The sequence below is a fragment of the Chroicocephalus ridibundus genome, chromosome 1, assembly GCF_963924245.1.
Source record: "Chroicocephalus ridibundus chromosome 1, bChrRid1.1, whole genome shotgun sequence".
NCBI lineage: Eukaryota > Metazoa > Chordata > Aves > Charadriiformes > Laridae > Chroicocephalus > Chroicocephalus ridibundus.
In genome coordinates this window covers 213714183-213732454 of record NC_086284.1, presented here as the reverse complement: position 1 = coordinate 213732454, position 18272 = coordinate 213714183, and the positions used below count along the sequence as shown (strand labels likewise).

The 18272-nt window shown below is 39.0% G+C and overlaps 1 protein-coding gene across 4 annotated transcripts in view; it reads right to left on the bottom strand.

The window, feature by feature from the left end:
- USP6NL (USP6 N-terminal like) overlaps window positions 1-18272 on the bottom strand; it is a 130739-nt gene that overhangs the window by 93363 nt on the left and 19104 nt on the right. Inside the window, exon 1 of one of the 4 annotated variants that reach the window (XM_063323635.1) lies at window positions 12779-13243. The exons of 2 other annotated variants lie outside the window; for them this stretch is intronic. In XM_063323635.1, the coding sequence (XP_063179705.1) occupies window positions 12779-12851 (73 nt within the window). In that variant the 5' untranslated portion in view covers window positions 12852-13243. Of the gene's footprint in view, window positions 1-12778; window positions 13244-18272 lie in introns of those variants that run through there. One more of the 4 variants, XM_063323630.1, reaches the window with a different exon arrangement.

The window sequence follows — 18272 nt, the reverse complement described above, 5'->3', positions numbered from 1 at the left end:
CCGTCCTGGATTTACAGCACTTGTCGAACACGTCATCACTCTTTGCCTTCAGCTCTGCTGGAGGTTACTGCTCTGGGCTGTGCTGGTAAACAGGATCATGTGAGCACACTGCGATCCGCAACAAAAAACAACCCAAAACTGCTGAATTAGCTCATGCTCCCATCACTGGCTGTTTAAGGAAACTGGGACTGGAAACTCAAAGGAACACTTGCAAAGTTTAATTTTGTCCACATCCTCAGCGTAGCTGTGGCAGGTTGCTCATATCTGACTGTCAGATGCCCGCTGAGCTGCTCTCACTCCCCCTACTCAACAGGATGGGGGGAGAACATACGATGAAAAAGGTTGTGGGTCAAGATAGACAGGGAGATCACTTACCAATTACCCTCATGAGCAAAACAGACTCGGTGTGGGGAAATTAATTTATTGGCAATGAAAAATAGAGTAGGATGGTGAGAAACAAAGCCACCTTCCCAGGCTCAACTTCACTCCTTTGGTCCAAATTCTTTTGCCTCCTCCCAGCCTTGAGCGGCACAGGGGGATGAGGAATGGGGTTTGCAGTCAGCCCATAACACTTTGTCTTTGCTGTTCTTTTCCCTTCACCCTCTTCCTCTGTTCCAGCATGGGGTCCCTCCCACAGGATACAGTTCTTCACAAACTGTACCAGTGTGGGAGGTCCTTCCCACAAGCTGCTGTTCCTGCCAGAAAACCCGCTCCTGTGTGGGCTCCTCTCCAGGGGCTGTAGCTCCTGCCAGGAGCCTGCTCCAGCATGGGCTCTCCACAGGCCGCAGCTTCCTTCAGGGCATATCCACCTGCTCCAGTCTGGGGTTCTCCACAGGCTGCAGGGTGGATATCTGCTCCACCGTGGTCCTCCATGGGCTGCTGGAAGACAACCTGCTTCACTATGGTCTTCTCCACAGGCTGCTCCGGCACCTGGAGCATCATCTCCCCCTCCTTCTTCACTGACCCTGGTGTCGGCAGAGTTTATTCCCACACATTTTTCTCACTCTCCTCTCTCACAACTGCTGCACTGCGGTTTTTTTATCCATTCTTTTAAATATCTTATCACAAGGTGTCACCAGCTTCACTGATGTGTTCAGCTTTGGCCAATGGTGGGCACATTTTGGAGTGAGCCAGAACCGACTGCGTCCAACACAGAGGGCAGCCCCCAGCCTCTTCTCACACAGGCCACTGCTGCAGCCCCTGCTACCAAAACCTTGCCATGTAAGCCCAATACAGTGGCCAAGTAGAAACTTTCCCATTAATTTAGCACTTAATCATGAGAGAGAGAGAGCACATGCAAACACAAGTCATAAATGTCAGTCTTCAATACATTAATGAACAATCTCTTGACCCCTTTCTGCCCCTGAAATATCAACTAGATATTCCTACTAGAACTTCCACTTAACTCCTAAAAAAAAAAAAAGTCTCATTGAACTATTCTGTCCACTCTCAAGATCATAAATCTGGGGTAAAAGACTACTGATGTTCCACACAATGCTATAAAGGGCATTTTAGTTTACATTGGAAGAATGCTTTTGGAGCAAATCTCCAGATCACCTCTACTGTCCTTCAGTTTGCACTGGGAAGCAACAGAGAGGTATGCAAAACTGGATTCCCTCCAGGTTAAACTATCTGCGAGATGCATTCCTAAGTTGTGTTCTGCCCAAAGACTACAGCCAAGGTTTGACCTAGCCTGAAAAACCTGCTGAAAAACAGAGGGATGTTGGACCCTCATTTCTCCTCTCTAGTTGTATTACTACCGTGCCCTGATACTTGCCAACACGGACGAGTCTACAGCTGCTGTTAAGTTAAATACAGAGCAGAGGCCCCAGAGCAACCAGTGGCCTTTGATTTGCCTAAGCATATTTGCTCATTTTTCCCTTTAGAGCCTATCTGCACTATTTATAGAATGGCTTTACATTCTTATTAGTTACCAGACAATGATTTTTAATACATGTTCCCCATCGCTACAAATAGTCTTCTGTGAAGCTTTATACATTATGTAAAATAGGCAATTAACACTGCACAGTTTAGAAGGTCATTCCAACGCCTATAAACTAAATAGTAATGGGAACTGGAGTCTGTGTAGCTTTTTTTATTTTTCATCTATAGATTTGGCAAGCTCCAAACTAGCATTCGTCCCACATATTTTAAAACCTAACTAGGGTACTAATTCATAGCACAGAATTGACAAAACCATTTTAATTGATCTCCGTATCTTTGATTTGTGTAACGCGCGCTCCACACAACAGTCTGCGAACATCACATTTTCTGTTAGCAAGTGATGAGACATGGTGGCTCCAGGACTCGATGCAGCTGCAGCATAAATGAGGAAATTTTTCAAAACGTGTTATAGTCTTTTCAATGTACAGCTGTCGTCAGAAAAAGGGAAGGATTAGTCAGGGGTTTTTTTCTTTTTAGGAGAAAAATTAGGACACAGAGCAACAGTGCTGCCATTTATCCATCACACAGAAAGTGCAACGCCTGAAATCAGCACTGTATCACTGGGGAGTCCTGGAAGCATCCCAAAAACACCCAACACTTGAAAATGATGAATTGTTCCACTAATCCAAACAATATGACTTTAAATGAAACAGAAACTATTTCTCTATGAAAGATCACAGCATATTCGTGTTACCAAAGTCCCTTCATTAGTACAAACAGCATTTCCTTTTCTATCACAAAGAGGAAGTCTCGGATCGAGGCAACTTCTCACGTTCCAGCTGAGACACATGAACTGTGCTATAACTACTTCCTTCAGACTATTGCTATTTCCCACTCAAACATTGGGATTAACAACAAAAGCTACACTTCCATTCTAACTGCGACAAGAATCAGTGAACTAAAATTATTAAAATTAGAATTATGAAGGATATATTTCTAAAAACAAGCCTGAAACTTAGCCTTAACCTCTGGAAAATGCTCCTGACAAAAAGGAGATAGAAGATGGCATGGAAAAGAGTGCCCTTTAATAAAATATGTTTTGGGAAAATCTAGCACATAGTGTAGACTGGCAGACAGAGTGAAATTTGCCTATTCACACTCAGGTTCCCTCCCCCCAACACTTACATATTAATCTTGCCTGGTACATTAGATAAATCTCAAAAGAAAAATATGACTCATCTAAAAACAAGGAAAAGAAAAAACAAACACTTTCCCCTACAGTGTCCAGGGAATAAAAATATTTGCCAGTCAATAAATACGGAAAGTTTCGTGCAACCTGATTAACCCATAGCTTACAGGCCTCTGCCACTTGCTTTTGGAGAAATAATGGACAGAAAGAAGACATTTTGAACACTTCACATTCAGATATAACTGATGCCTGCACTGGTGCACGGAGAGGAAGGCGCAGGCATCACTTATGCCACTATGACATGAATGCTGAGAAAAAAACATTTGATTTTTGTATTCTGAAATAGAAACCCATTTTTCAATGAAGAATTAAAACAAAGGGAAATAAAGATATTTCTTTTCCTACCATCCCACTTATATTTCATTAATATCTGCATTAGACTACTATCACGTAAAGACCACTTGCTAACATGCCATAGGAATGGAGCATCTGTACTGCGATACTGTGTCATTCTGAAAGCACAACAGCGCCATAAAAAAGAACAGTTATGTTTAAAATAAATTAGTAAATAAAAACCAAAAACCAAAACCAACAACACACACAGTGGGAAGGGATGGAGAAATACCAACACAACTTTCACTCCCCAAGGACAAGTGGTTTCCAACTGCGTGCATCAAGATCATACCTGGCTTAAAAACTACAAAACCCCCAAAGTCTTCAGAGCACCTGAGACTAGAGGCACAATTAAGTCCTATGTGGCTCTTCAAACATCTCTTGTAGATTTATTGCTCAAATTGCAAATTCCATGTTAAGTATGCACTCAAGCTATTTCCAAAGTGGCAGCAGCAAACACCTGCAATCCAGCAGCCGTACTGCAGTGATATCTGGCAAACAGAGTATCAAAAGAAGTCTACAAGCTGAATATCAATGAGCTTCTCCATATGGCCAGAATCTGCTCACAAAAGCTGCGGTCAGTCAGCCCCGATTCATTTCGCAAAGGCCATGTGTGCACACAGAGCCCCCATAGATGGCAGGTTCCAAGATTTATATCACACTCATCACAGCGGGCCTGGGGGGAAGAGTTAAGTGACCGTGACTAACAACCATGACACCTGATACAGGTGTCCTGCTCTTCTGGAGAGAAGCATGTGCAATCAAGTGTCTTTGTACCTATTTCCTTTGAGTACGTTGCCATGTAATAATGCTACAAAAGATAACAGTAGGAAAAAGAAACCTACATCACTTGGGACACGATGCAGAAAGTAGTAGGGTTTGTTCCTTGAGGAAATCATTCCCACCAAGGACCTGCCCCCTCCAGGTACAGCCAGAAAATGCTTCGTTAGCTGGTTTATTAGCAAAGAAACAGCAGCAGTCTTGGGCATCTGTGTACTTATTTTCTCATTTCCACCAAGAATTTAATTAACTGATATTAATTAAGTTTTCTGTTTGATCTGGAAATTCAGTTCAAATTAACATTTTTATGGATAGTTTAATACTAATGCTGACAGATAATTTCTTTTAGAAGAAGCTGCTCGGACTTGCAATAAGAAAGACAAAACAGTGGAACCTATTCCAGTAAGAAAACACTATTTTTATTTGCTGTTAGACATGACTAACTAAAAAAAAAAAAATAATTGGTATGTTACCTGATTTAAGAAGCCTGGATGTTTTGCTTACAAGCTGTACTGAACGACCTAGAAGCTCAACAGGACATAAAAATACTTTGGAGAAGCCAGATAAGACGTCCAGGAAAGTTGTGAATTGTCGATATACACCAAAACACTATCTAAGCCACCCAAATGCTCTAATTATCTGTTGTAGAAAACATCCAGCTGCGACCCTGTCACTTTGAAATATTCACATTTTAAGATATTAAAAAACAACAGGCAAACTTATTAGTATCTGTTTCTGCATTATTGCTAATTCCTATCCACTGCAATTTAACAAAGTTGTCAATTTCTTAAGCGGGAAGTGTATTAAATACATTCTGGGCAAGTTTCACAACCGATAAACATGCACACTAACATTTATTAGATTCCACATTTCGTAAGTATGAGGATAAAATACTGAAAACTCAACAATTCAAGGCAAAAGAAAAAATTAGATGATGAGATGATGCCTCATTGCTGTAAGAGTGCACGTATCACAGCACAAGTTTTTCTTTAAGGGGAAAAAAACCCAAACAACGCTTTGTAGTGTCAAATAATGTCAACATTACACTTGGAGAGTCCACAAGGGGAAAAGAAGTTGTACATACTTGAAAACAGCATAGGTACAATTGCCATGATCTTACCAAAATCAAGGTTAGAAAAATATGTTCACCTGAACTATGAAAATGCAAGACAGGGAATGAGGCTTGTTTTTCTAGATCCCTCAAACAGAACTTCCCAGCCGTTTCTCAAAAGTCTCCAAATCCAAAACTAAAACACCTGGGCTTAGTTGTAAAATTCACATGACAATAGAAGTTCAGGAGCAGCTACCCAAGGAAAGATACAGGACACAAAACACCACCTTCTCCATGTTCAGATCCAGGCTCGAGGTCTCGTCTCTATTCCAAACATATTGGACAAATGCCTCAGGCAAAACAGAATCCTTGTCTCAGTTGCAGTATCACTGAAACCAGAAGAAATCCAGATACATTCATCCTACCAGCTCAAGCTCAAAACTATGTAACCCATTAACCTTCTGAAATGCTAAGTAAATACTTTGACTGAATCCCTGACTCCCCTCACACAGCTGTCCTCCTCTTTGAAGAAACCCAATAAAGCCACCTTGTTTTCACTTGGTCTTTGTGCACCCAGCTGCCAGGTTCCCTCTGGTGTGGTGAAATCCCCAGGGGCAGTTTGTGCAAGTCCTGCTGCTCCAGGTCAGCAACACGCCTGTGCTTTACGTAAACTAAGAAGTCCAGATGGATTTAACAGCATATATCCGCATACTGCAACAGGTTAAGATCAAATTGATCCCTCAATACCACAAGTTTTAAAGTAAGAGATTTAATACGAGGCTTCATTTCTCTTATTTCTTACTCAGGCGCTAGGTAGGACCAAACCAAAGAATTTGAATTGTAAAAAGCTCTGAAGGCCACACAGGGGCATCCCACCACCGGTGGGATTTAAAGCCACATGACAGCCTATTATCAGAAGAGGATAAACAGCAACTTAGACTGCATGATGATAAAGACTGCATGTTGTTTCTAGCTTGCATGTTGCTTGCTTCCATTTTTTGCTATTTTGTGTCAATAAAAATTTTAACCAACTCATATTCGAGTTTTTTGACATTAGCTGAAGAAGAGAGGCTTATTTAAACCCCTGCAACGTAAGTGAAACTAGTCCAGTGTTTGCAACTTACTGTGTCTTTCCATTGGACAATCCTTGGATGGACTGAAAACAAAGGCAGCAGTCAGCAAATCTAGCAAATGAACCTCCCTCAAAAAAAATAAAAATTTTTAAAAAAATTAAACTTTGACTATAGTTACAAGCAGACAAACCACATTCAGTTTTTAAATCACTACTGAAACTTCTTCCAAGACGAAGAGTGGCCAGCGCGAGCAGAGAAGGCAGGTTTCTGCGGTTCACGGCAAACAGAGACTAGATTCAAGCTGAAGAAAGATGATGCCATTGCCTGTCAGGGAAGTTGCAGGTTTTACGGCTTGTGGTCATACAGCTATGCAAAGACTGGTTTTCTTCCTGGACATCAAAAATTGTGGAACTTCACTCTCCTCAAACAGCCTTCACACATCTTTCAGGGAAATAAAGGAAGACAAGAGGGCAAAGCCATGCAGCCTGCACGAGTAGCTTTTACTAATGTCTGAAACCATAAATAATTATTTGTAACGCAACTGGTTCTAAAACTTTCTAACGAAAGTGTCAAACATCTTGTCAAAAGCACTAAGCCACAAGTATAACTAGTAATAAGACTTTTTTAACTCCTTTTAGTATCTTTTAAATGTGCTGTTTTCTACAGGACAAGAATTGTGAACTCTGTAGCTACGTATAAACACACACACCCCGACAGAAACAACAGGTTTTTTTTTTCCTTGGAGTTTAATTGTTTGTTGGGTTTTTAAGCACAAAAAAAACCCAAAAAAAAACCCCACACATACAACAAACAAACCACACACTACACAGCAAGTCAGATCAGCTTCGCTGATGCCAACACAGCTGTGCTGATTTATAACAAACTGAATTTCTGTCCCATCTAGCAGAAACATTACTGTGAACTGTTGTGTTTTTCCCCCGTTACTTTACTGCACTTCAAACCTATTTTTTAATACGGATATTTTATGTTAAGCTGCCACATTTCCCATACGCTACAAATAGGAAACCTAAAATTGCATTTCAGGATTACTGAGAATATTACAGTTGATGATTCACGGGTTTAGGGTCCCACCCTCCAAAAAAACACAACACATTGGAATAACAAATCCTGGTATGAAGTTGGAGATCAGTTGTCTTTGTTGTGCTTTCCTTCTTATAAATTAGCTCATTTCAGTTGACTAGCTTTATTGCATAAAGAAAGAACAAGAAGTACTTCATTTTTCTGCAGTTCCTCTACAGCTAAACCAAATTTAAGCTATCTGTATTAATTTTGTTAAGCCATAGATCAATTCCCAAGATACAACATCTAAGTGCTTTGTTAAATGATGCTACCTACCTAATCAAAGACCAAATAAACAGACACTAAATAAGTCATTAACAGCTACATATGGCTAAGCAGCACTGCAACCTTTCTTAATCAGTGCATCTGGCATCACACCAATGAGAAAAACAAAATATTGTAAGCGTATATTTTTTTTAATAAAGTAAGAAGGCATTAAATTGTCAGAATAAGAAATGCAATAGGAAAGCCTAAACTATGAGAGTTTTTAGTCTTCAAAGTGAGAGATAGTGAATGCCAGTCAGAGAAATAAGGTATTTTAGGTAAAAATCTTCTGGCTGAGTTGCTGTGTGTCCCACTGTTCAATGATCCAACTGTATTACTACCTGCTTGTACTTGTATCATCCTGAGGTGGAACTCCTCGCACTCTTGGGGTACCAGCTCTCAGCGGCACTTCACACTACCATCAGCCAGCACCACCACTGAAGGAAGGCGACCCCTGTCGATTTACTCACATCCCACTGCTGGCTCCTCCTTCGAGCTGGCATGCGTGTCTGTGAACCTGCATCAGCAACTGGATGGGTTAAACTGATCAAGATTAAAACTAACTCAAGAAGGAAGTATAGTTTAATTCGGATCAGCTTCCCAATTCAAATCACTGTTTGACTATATGAATGCTTGTGAAGCTCTAAAGGGATCTGAATTGAGATGAGGACCCAAGACAAGCAGCATCTGAGAGTTTCTGCCATTTCACTAGTTACCTTGAGGGACTGCATTTGATTATACCTTTCCTCTACTATCACCACAGGTAGCAAGAAAATACCATGGCTACTTGATGTGGGACCTTTATTTTATTATCTCCATCTTGGAATTAATCAAGTTAGTCCATTCCATAAGAAATAAAGCAAAAAAAGACGGCAGATTTCTTGCTAAGTCTAAGTCTGGAATATAAGGTTCTACCACGCTACCATCTGCAAGTGAATTCAGGCAGTAACTTCCAAAGCGTGAGCTGTTACTGGCACATTTAAACATGATTATCCTCGTCTGGCGCAACGTTTACATACCTCATAGGCCAACATTTCCAGAATGAAAAAAATCTTTGAAACTGAAGATACACATAAGCTTTGTCTGAAACCTCAAAGGCTAAGATAAGATACACCGCCTAAAGAAATACAGGGGATTCCTGATGAGCATTATCTGGGGCTTACAGCCCAAATACTGCAGTGACCAAACTTGTCTCCTCTTGCCATCAGTAAAAAAAAAAACTCAAACCAAAGATACTCTCAGGTATCTTATCTCTTACACTAAAACACTACATGCCTTTTTAACTCTATGATTTCGATTTAGTTGTCCCATCTGCTAGAAATATTTTAATACGACATCTCTTTTTATATCCTAACTTCAAGGTGATGTTGCCAATTAAGTTCTGCTGTGGCCATCTGTAAAAGGAAGGAGCGGGGAAAGAAGTAAACATGAATATTTCTTTATTAATTTTGAACAACTTGGATTTCAACCAGGATTTCACTGATGGAAAAAAGAAAATTATTAATAGATTTATACCCTACATGGATTTCTCTAGGAGAAGTAACATTTGAATTATTTTTTAAAATTCAGAAAGGTTTCAGATCTTGTGAAATGTTTGGCTTGGAATTAGAACGCTTATCAAGAGAATTTTATACACACATGATTTAGGACTTAATCCAAAAACAGACTTTCAGTCTCATAAGTTGTTTAAGAAATTCAAGTCCAATAAAATAAAATAAAATAATGGCAACCTCTTCAAAATTTCTTTACTTTGTTTCAGCTTTATGTTCACCTTCATACTTACAGAGCATGTAGAGTGTTACTCCTTTGACAATAAGTGGACTAGAAGCAATTTTTCTCCTTTAACTGACCTGATGTTATGTAACTACGGTAAGGGTCTGGCTTTTCCCAAAACCAAAAACCATAAAAAGCAAACAAAACACCTCTACACACTCAGCTCTCACTGCAATTGGAAGACTATGGAACAGAATTACAGGGTGGGGATTTTTTTCTACAAACAAACAAAAAAAAAAAGGATTAAAAGATTCAAGTTTTAAGCAGCACAAGATTTAAAAAAAAAAAAAAGATAGAAATGTGAGACATTATAAACCAAAGCTTACCTTTTATCTCATTGCATGTATCGCTAAGCAAGACTCTAAGAGGCCTACTGAAAGCTTTCCTGATGTTAGCCTCAACAGTCAAAGACTAAATACAAACCCATAACCACAGGACTTGCAACTGGGAGACAAGGCGGATGCTTGTACTCACGCTGCCTAACTACTTCCAGGATTTAGTCTTACATTTGTAAAGCACCTATTTACCACACTCTTAAGATACAGTAAATGAAATTTAACTAGTGGCATGGGTCACAGCCACAATGAAAACAAACTCTGGCCTGTAAAAAAAAAAACAATGAGACTCAGCAACTTTGGCAGGCTGTTCAATTAGCCCATTAAATCCACATCTCAGCCCATGAAATGTTAATAATGGGTTTCTTTTAATCAACATTCTGGAGGAATTTCTTCTGCAGGGATTGAATTTTCTTCTCCACAGTAGCTATGCTTACCATAGACCTTATAACAAGCTTCTGTTGTTGAACCACAGATGCAAAAATATACTCTCTTGGCCAGTAACTGGGTTTCTAGGTCTCAGCCTGAAAATAAATGTTGGGGAAACTGGAGGCCAGAGAAACCCTTTCCCCCATGACCTTGTGTACTATTTATAAAAAACAGTTCTACATTTAGGACATTCATTCAATCTCAAAGAAGAAAAGTTTTAAACTAGGTAAAACACATGAAATACGCAATTAATACATTATACTACTTCATAACATTTGCCTCCTGAGTACAAGTTAGGCCCCTACCGAAGGCTACGCTTTTCCTCCGCAGACTTGCAGACCCTTCTGCAAGTATCTGCTCAATTATTTTCAATTTCAGTTTCTTGAGTTTCTATTTTTCACAACAAGGGACAGAGTTTTTATAGAAAATTTTCACACAAGTCAAAAACAATGAATTTCAGACTTCTACACAACAAATTATATTTTAATGATAAACACTTTTTTTTAATAGGAAGACAAGGATGCGGGATTAAGAACCTTTAGCATTTACCAACACCAATTTGAAAGCGCATTGGTAAACACTTCACACATCATCCCTTATGTCTCAATGAATGCACCTCACATTCACACTGGGCTTCCTAGCAACTCTTCCTTTACAAATACATTTTTCCATTTACTGAAAACAATAATGAGAATGAGTCATTTCTGTAGCATACAGTCCTTCACATACACCAGATGCCTAATGCTGCATGCTGTGAAAAAAACCCACAACCCAATGCCTACTCAAATTGCTGTATTTATCACAGAAGTCTGTCAGCATTTTGCATCTTTTGTAAATGTTTTCTTCAGAATGTTCACATTTTTTTTTAATGTTAAGATCTTAATATTGCTTGTAAAAAATGTACTACCAAGTTCTGTAAGAGCTAACATCTAATTAGCTCAGTTACTAGCAGCTTGAGAATACCGCCCAAGCGATGACCCAAAATTACTGTCTTTTAACAAGGGAGTAAAACAAACGGAGAGGGGAAAAAAATAAAAATCAAAGCTTTAGAAATGAGAAAACAAGCATTTCTTTATGTTTTTTCAAGGCTTTCCCTTCCAATTCCACTGAATCTGTTCCAATAAACATTTTTTTTAATATATTTTTGGTGTTATCTTTTTAAACCAGGTCCTCCACTACTTCTACAAAAATCAAGCCTGACTAGCTAGCTACATGCAGAACAAGTAGAACTCCTGTCCCCTTCATTCTTCTCTGTAGCTAGTGGAGCATAAGTACATAAATCAAAAAATGAACAATGAACCGAGAACAGAAATCAACTAATTCACTCTGGCGAAATTATAAAACTGTTGGGTGAGATGTTCAAGCAATCACTGCAAAATCTAGAGAAGTAATTAGGAACCTTCATTTTAATGAGATGCATGCTTTTCTTTTTTTTCCAGGAGAAGAGGAAAGCAGCAGAGCCCAGTTCTACCTTTACTTATTTTGTTTTCTTACAGAGGTCTTTCATTAACTAACTCATTAGAATTACAGTAGCCTGATGTTATTAGATAAGTGACTTAAAATAAAGTACTTGCCTATAGCCACACATTACGTGTAAGGGCAGAACAGAACAATGACATAATAACAGGCAGACACAGATGCTGTAGATCCTAAATTATTCATGACTTATTCAATACAAAATAAAGTTGTCCTAGAAAATTAATTCCAGTAAGAAAGGAACGCAGTTTTTAAGACATCTCTACAAATTATTTAGTTCCTCTGCAAACCATGTATCCAGGAATTGCAAATAATTACGATGTAAAAGTAAAGATTTAAAAAAAAAGTGTTTAATCATTTCCTAATTGGATAAGTATGACCGATACCACAAAGGATGGCATTACTTTAGCGAAGAAAAAACAACAAACATTCAACATACTGAAAAGAACAAGAAAAGCATTTAACATCAATTAATTTCAAACAATAATTGAGCATTTCAAGTAATGTTTTGTACATTTGCAAGAGCCATTTTGGATTTTGAAGTTAGTTGTAACCTAGAAATAATCTCATTGTGAAACCTAAACAGCAGTGCAGCTGTGTACTTTCAATCTCCCTCATTTCCATAAGCACTAAAGAAGCCTATTCTTGCTCTTATTCTTATTTAGAATATTAAGACTCTAAAAACTATTCTGATGGGATTCCACACAATACGGTTGCTATTTTCACAGCCCGAGCTATCTGGACAAGAAAAACACTTTTACCACAGAAAAGATCTTTAGAATAACAGTAGCAGTTATAAATGCTGACATAAACTCCATCTTCAGCATAATAAACGTCATCGGGATTCTCTTTGGGAAAGCTGCAGTTGCAAAACGATAGTAATTAGGCTTAATATAGTTCAAAGCCAAACTATGGCAGCTGTACCTGCCACAACAAAGAACATTTTTAAGTATTAAGTACACACTTAATTTAACTACAACCAAACTCCAAAATATTTCTGGTTTACAGTAAATTACTCAGAACACTGAATATATCCCAGTGCTGCTCTTACCTTTCTTAGCAGCATCTGTTCTTCGTCTTGCTGGCGACACCAGATCCTTTACAATCTGTAGCACTTGAATCATTGCTCGTTAGCAAGATCAAAGAGACTAGATGCTCCTCTATAATTCCAACAGGTTTCATTACTACATGTTATTAGACGGCTGCCTTCAGTACGCTCAAGCAAAACTGATGCAGGAACAACTCCTCTACCTTCACCGAAAAATTTCTGCCTGACGACTCTATAGGCTGGGGTGATGGATTTAAAGTGACTTCAGCACAAGGAGACAAAAAACTGCAAGCAGTCCTAAATGTATTTCTACAGAACATTGTAAAATCATTTTCTGCAGAGAATGCATACCGATTTCTCTGAAGTTTAAAGGAAACATTCACACCACAAAGTAACTAAATAAAACAGCACTTGAAAAGAATGCTGACAGATGCAACATACTCCCCTAGGCTCAGTATCTAAGAAGCACGTCTGCATCCTCTTTTAAAGTCTGTCTCAATTCCTGACATTTCATGTAATGCTTTAAGAGAGCTATCGGTGCAGTGTAGAGCCAGCATCAGACCCACTAACAGAATTAAAATTAAATCTAGCTTGCTAAACTCCATCAGGCAGAAGCAAGCACCTGCTAAAGAGAGTCATTCAGCTCCTTTTCTCCCCCCTTAAACACACACCTCTGACACCCTCCTACGTGATGGGAATTCTTGCACACCAAGAGACACACTGGAAATCCTGGGAGTATTTCGGATGTTCTTCTCTCTCCCACCACCAGAGGCCCAGAGAACTGTTTCAGCTAAGGTATTATCGTTACTTCTGTCAGGTAATTTTAAGCAGACAAATTGCAGTATGTGCCCACATCATTTTTAATGCCATTTGGAAAACGTACAAAGGCGCTTCAGAAATGCCTTCTGTCAAAGCCTCTACAGAGCTAACAAAAAAAAAATCATGAGAAATCGTGTTTTATATGGTCACATTAAAAAAACTGTCAGCCCTGAAGAGGTTCTGTGAACGCTTTAGGAAACAGAATTCCTACACAGCATTGCCTACAAAAAGAGCAATTTAGGAAGCCAACTACATTTTCCGACAACCATAACATTAAAACAAACCACAGGCCACAATGGAGGCACAGCACGACCTATTCTCTGGCCTTTAGACCTTCTGTTCCCATTGCTTAAGTGTTAGATGGTGGGGGAGAGAGGTCATCTCTTTCCATTTCCAGCTGCTGATCACAAGCATTTCAGAGTTTTAGATTTGCTGGCGTATATATCCACATGCATGTCAGTCTCTTGAAACACATACAGCGTAGGCATGACAAACTGTTTCTATTATGTCAATCTCATTTACAGCCTGCCCATTAAGCCACCTCTGCCAGAAGTAATAGCAACCCAAAGTACTATCAGATTTGGTTTGGCAAAAGAAAGACATTAAAATCATTCTCTCTGGCAAGCCATCTGATTTCTTCTCCCACCCTGCTAATATTCAAGTGTCCACTCAATAGGAAGCTTGTAGACATACTGTGCAACTGTAATTTATCTCTTCCCGAAAAAGGATTCCTCAAATCATTAGAAACAGAACTCCCGACTTTCTATACTGAGAATAATTTATAACTCCTGTACATAAACTTGAATTCCCGGTTTCAGACAAATGACTTTATCTGTAGAGAGGTAAAGAAAAGATTACCATAAACACATGTTTCCAGAAAAACTATAATTTCAAAACATTTAAATAAGACGAAGAATGCAGGATTGTCTGGTAAAGTTTACCTTAAGGTCCTTTACTTAATAATCTAGTCCTCAAAATTCCTGCTGTAAAAACTTCCCCACCATTATCTTGCCATGATGTATTTGTTCTTTATTTAGTTGGGTTAGCAAACAACTTGTCTTCACGTTAAAGATATAAACGCAAAGGAATATCATCACTTACAGCTACGTTACATTCCAAATTTCCTCTGAAAAAGCTGACTTCTGAGTTTATGGTTCATAGAAGAACACGGCCACCTTTACAGCACTCCTAAACTTTTGATGGTCTTTATATAAACATATTAAGGATAGAAAAAAGGAAAACAGAAAAAAAAAGAAAAAAGGAGTAAGGTAGAATAGAATCTTCAATAATAACATCCACGTAACCACCTAAAGCATGACTACACCTTGCAGAGCCGTAAGGTGATTTTTAATTGAACTAGATTGTCTCATTGCTACAGCAAGGTTCTCAAATGCTGGAATAAGGAGAGGATGATGGACTGACAAAGAGTAACAGGGGGGAAGACGGAGCAGAAGAAAAGAGAAAGGAAGGCATGCTTTGTACTTGCTTTTGTGTCAAAATTATTTAAAAAAAAGAAACGGGCACTTCAGTAGCTAGGAATTAACACCCAGGAAAAGGATGTTAGTTCCAGCTATTCCTGACTGCAAAAAGGGAAGTTGCTCCCTTTTCTTCAAAACTATCCCTTGTCCTGCTGATAACAAAGACGACCAACTAGAAAAGGACTCTTAGTCCACTAGACCTGGAAATCATCTATGCTGAGAATACAAAATCAGTACCTACTAAAGTTTGCAGGATAACCATTAGGCTTTCATCCCGTGGCCGCCAGTACCTCTATCTCCACCAGTGGTAGGGTTACTTTAAACAGCTGAAGCCGACTCTGAACGTTTAAGAGAGACACACAAGAACTTCAGGACTAGAAATCGTTTTCATACACACCTGCCTCCCCCAACATGAAATAATCTCCAAATATGGCATGCACAGTAGCTTCCCCGCTCTTCTCTGTTAGGGAAATTGTCATGTAGAAAGAAACTGACCCAAAGCTCAAAGCTTTAAAATGAATTTAGGAAAACATAAACAAGTTTACTAAACATCCTGTACGCAAGGTAAAGAAAGAAAACAATGCAAGTCTGAAGGAGGGCCACAGTGTTCATGATAAACAACGTAACAAACTCAAACTCTGAAGAATTATACAATTAGCTCCGTGGCTGCTATTTCTCTTTCCTCAAATCAATTTATACACCTAAATGTCAATAACCCTAAGCCTGCATTTAAAAAGTGGCAATACCAAAAAGACTTCAAGAAACAAAACACACTAACTAGCTAAATCATGTAATTTCACCTGTTACTCATGAGCAATAACTTGCTTACCTTTGAAGTGTTCAAGGCCAGGCTGGATGGGGCTTTGAGCAGCCTCGTCTAGTGGGAGGCGTCCCTGCCCATGGCAGGGGGGTTGGAACGAGATGATCTTTAAGGTCCCTTCCAACCCAGACCATTCTGTGAATCATGAAACTGTACATGTGGTATTTCCACATAATCTGTCACTACAACAGCCGTCTCTCAGATCACATCCTAACAAAAAAATACAAACTGTGGGCAAGGATATTCACCAATCAAGAGTTCGCAGCAATTCTCACACAGATTTAAAAGGTAAACCAAAAAGAAACCAAGTGTCATAAATTCAGTAACAACGTAAGTAGATTGTGTTTAAGGGAAAAAAAAAATAATAGCGTTACACATTCAGTGCATATGACATGAATTTCTGCTAAGCATTTTTCATCTTTGTCAGCTTGTTTGCTGAGCAATATGTGCTTGATGATGTTCTTGCATTTTGCTTTTCTTCCTTAACTTCAAAATCATAAGGAATACAGAAATCACACATATGTTATCAAACTGACCAAACACATTGGTACAAGAAGGAGCCGTTAACCAGGATGGGATTTACGGATCGCTGTGTGCAGTGCCTGACCTCTCCTAACCATAATAAGAATAATGACCTGCATCCTCATTAGTCAGCTGTCATCACTCAAAATAAAAATGCTTCCATTAACGTAATTATAATTAACTGGTTTTTGAAAGCAGTTCTTTTTCATAAAGCACATTGCCAGGAGGTAACATTATTTACAGCCCAAAAGATGCTGCAAAATGGGTATGGCTGAATGGGTACTTGTCAAATGACACTTGGAAAAGAAAAAAAAAGAAAAAAATAATCATAATTTAAGTTTGAGGAAAACTTCGTATTTTCTCCTTCACTCTCTTCTTATAATCTGTAATGCTTATATATTCATGGCATTCTGTCTAGGCTTTTAAAAAACATCAAGAACCCCCAGGGTAATCCTAGGCAGCACTGCAGCTACCCGAAAAAGCGCCTGCTTGTTGTGCCCTCATTTACAGAAAGATAGATGTGCAAGCTACTGAAAAAAAAAAAATACAAAAACCCCACACCACTAAAACGGCTTTAGGGTATTCATTCACATGAACAATAGGCCTGCACACATTTCATTTCAGATGCAAAGTTATTGTGACCATTCTTTTTCCATCTCACATCAACCTGAACTGACCACAATTCAGGCCGCGTACGGATTATTCCAGCACATCTCTGCAGAAACCCATGCAGATCCGTCTTCATAATCCTAATTTAGGCTCCTCATAACCACATTTAGAGTTTAGCAGATAAAGAAAAGGGCATAAATAATTCTGGCTATAACACCAAGCTTTCAGGCCTGACACACCCAAAGAAATGGAGAGCCCATAACACAATGGCCAGCAAAGTACCAGCCCGAGATCCAGTCATGTTGCTGCCTGTTCCAATGGAAGTGGGATCAAGATTTGACTCTTGCCATTATCATCTAGAAAGTGGATAAATACAGACGCCCAAAACACTCCTCCTTGTCTCTCTTCAGTTCTGCAAAAGAGCAAAGTCTGAAGTTACAGGCAGGAGATGGGCATTTACAAGAGCAGGGGTTCATTTGCTTTTTGCAGCCTTCTTTCTATGTCAGTAAAATACAGACAGCACTTCGAGATGTTACAAAGCCAGTAGGGCTATTCATAACAACGACTATAAAAAGTCAAGTACCGGCAACAGTGAGGGCAGCTGTTCTTAATGACCAATCTGAATGTTTGCTTTAAAAGCTGCGGTTTCAGAAACCACGCGTGGCAGAACTGCTTCACCTTCCCTCCCATCTCAGTGAAGGGGCTCAGAAAGTGAAGCAGATTTTCTTATCAGGAGCAACAACTATTTCAGAAGGAGAAGAAACGTTTTCAACAATGGATTAGTTTAAAGGATTAAGGAAATACAAGTAAGGCAAATTAGACAGGAAAAGATTCTTTAAATACCAAATAGAAGGAACAGCATATTGTAAAGATACTTGCGTAGTGAGTTCACAGTCAAAACTGCACATTTCTTGCAAAAAATAGTAAATTTGCATAGAGTCTACCTAGCAACCAAGTCCTGGCAACACCTTAAGTATCAATAGAAACATCTTGTTTTATGATGCTCCTCTCTGACTTTTCCTGTCACAATTGGTCTTCAAATTAATATCTCAAAATAAATAGGCATTGAGCTCCAAGACAGGCCATATATCACGAGGCAAATTATTACTAAAGCAGCTTTAAAGTAGGTTATCTAGCCTTTCTCAGTAATGTTTTGAATTAATTTTCCAATCTATGAACTGAAGCTTACAGTTTTCATTAAATAATCTACTGTAGTTGGAAAAGGACAATTCAGGAGTTCCAGATCAAT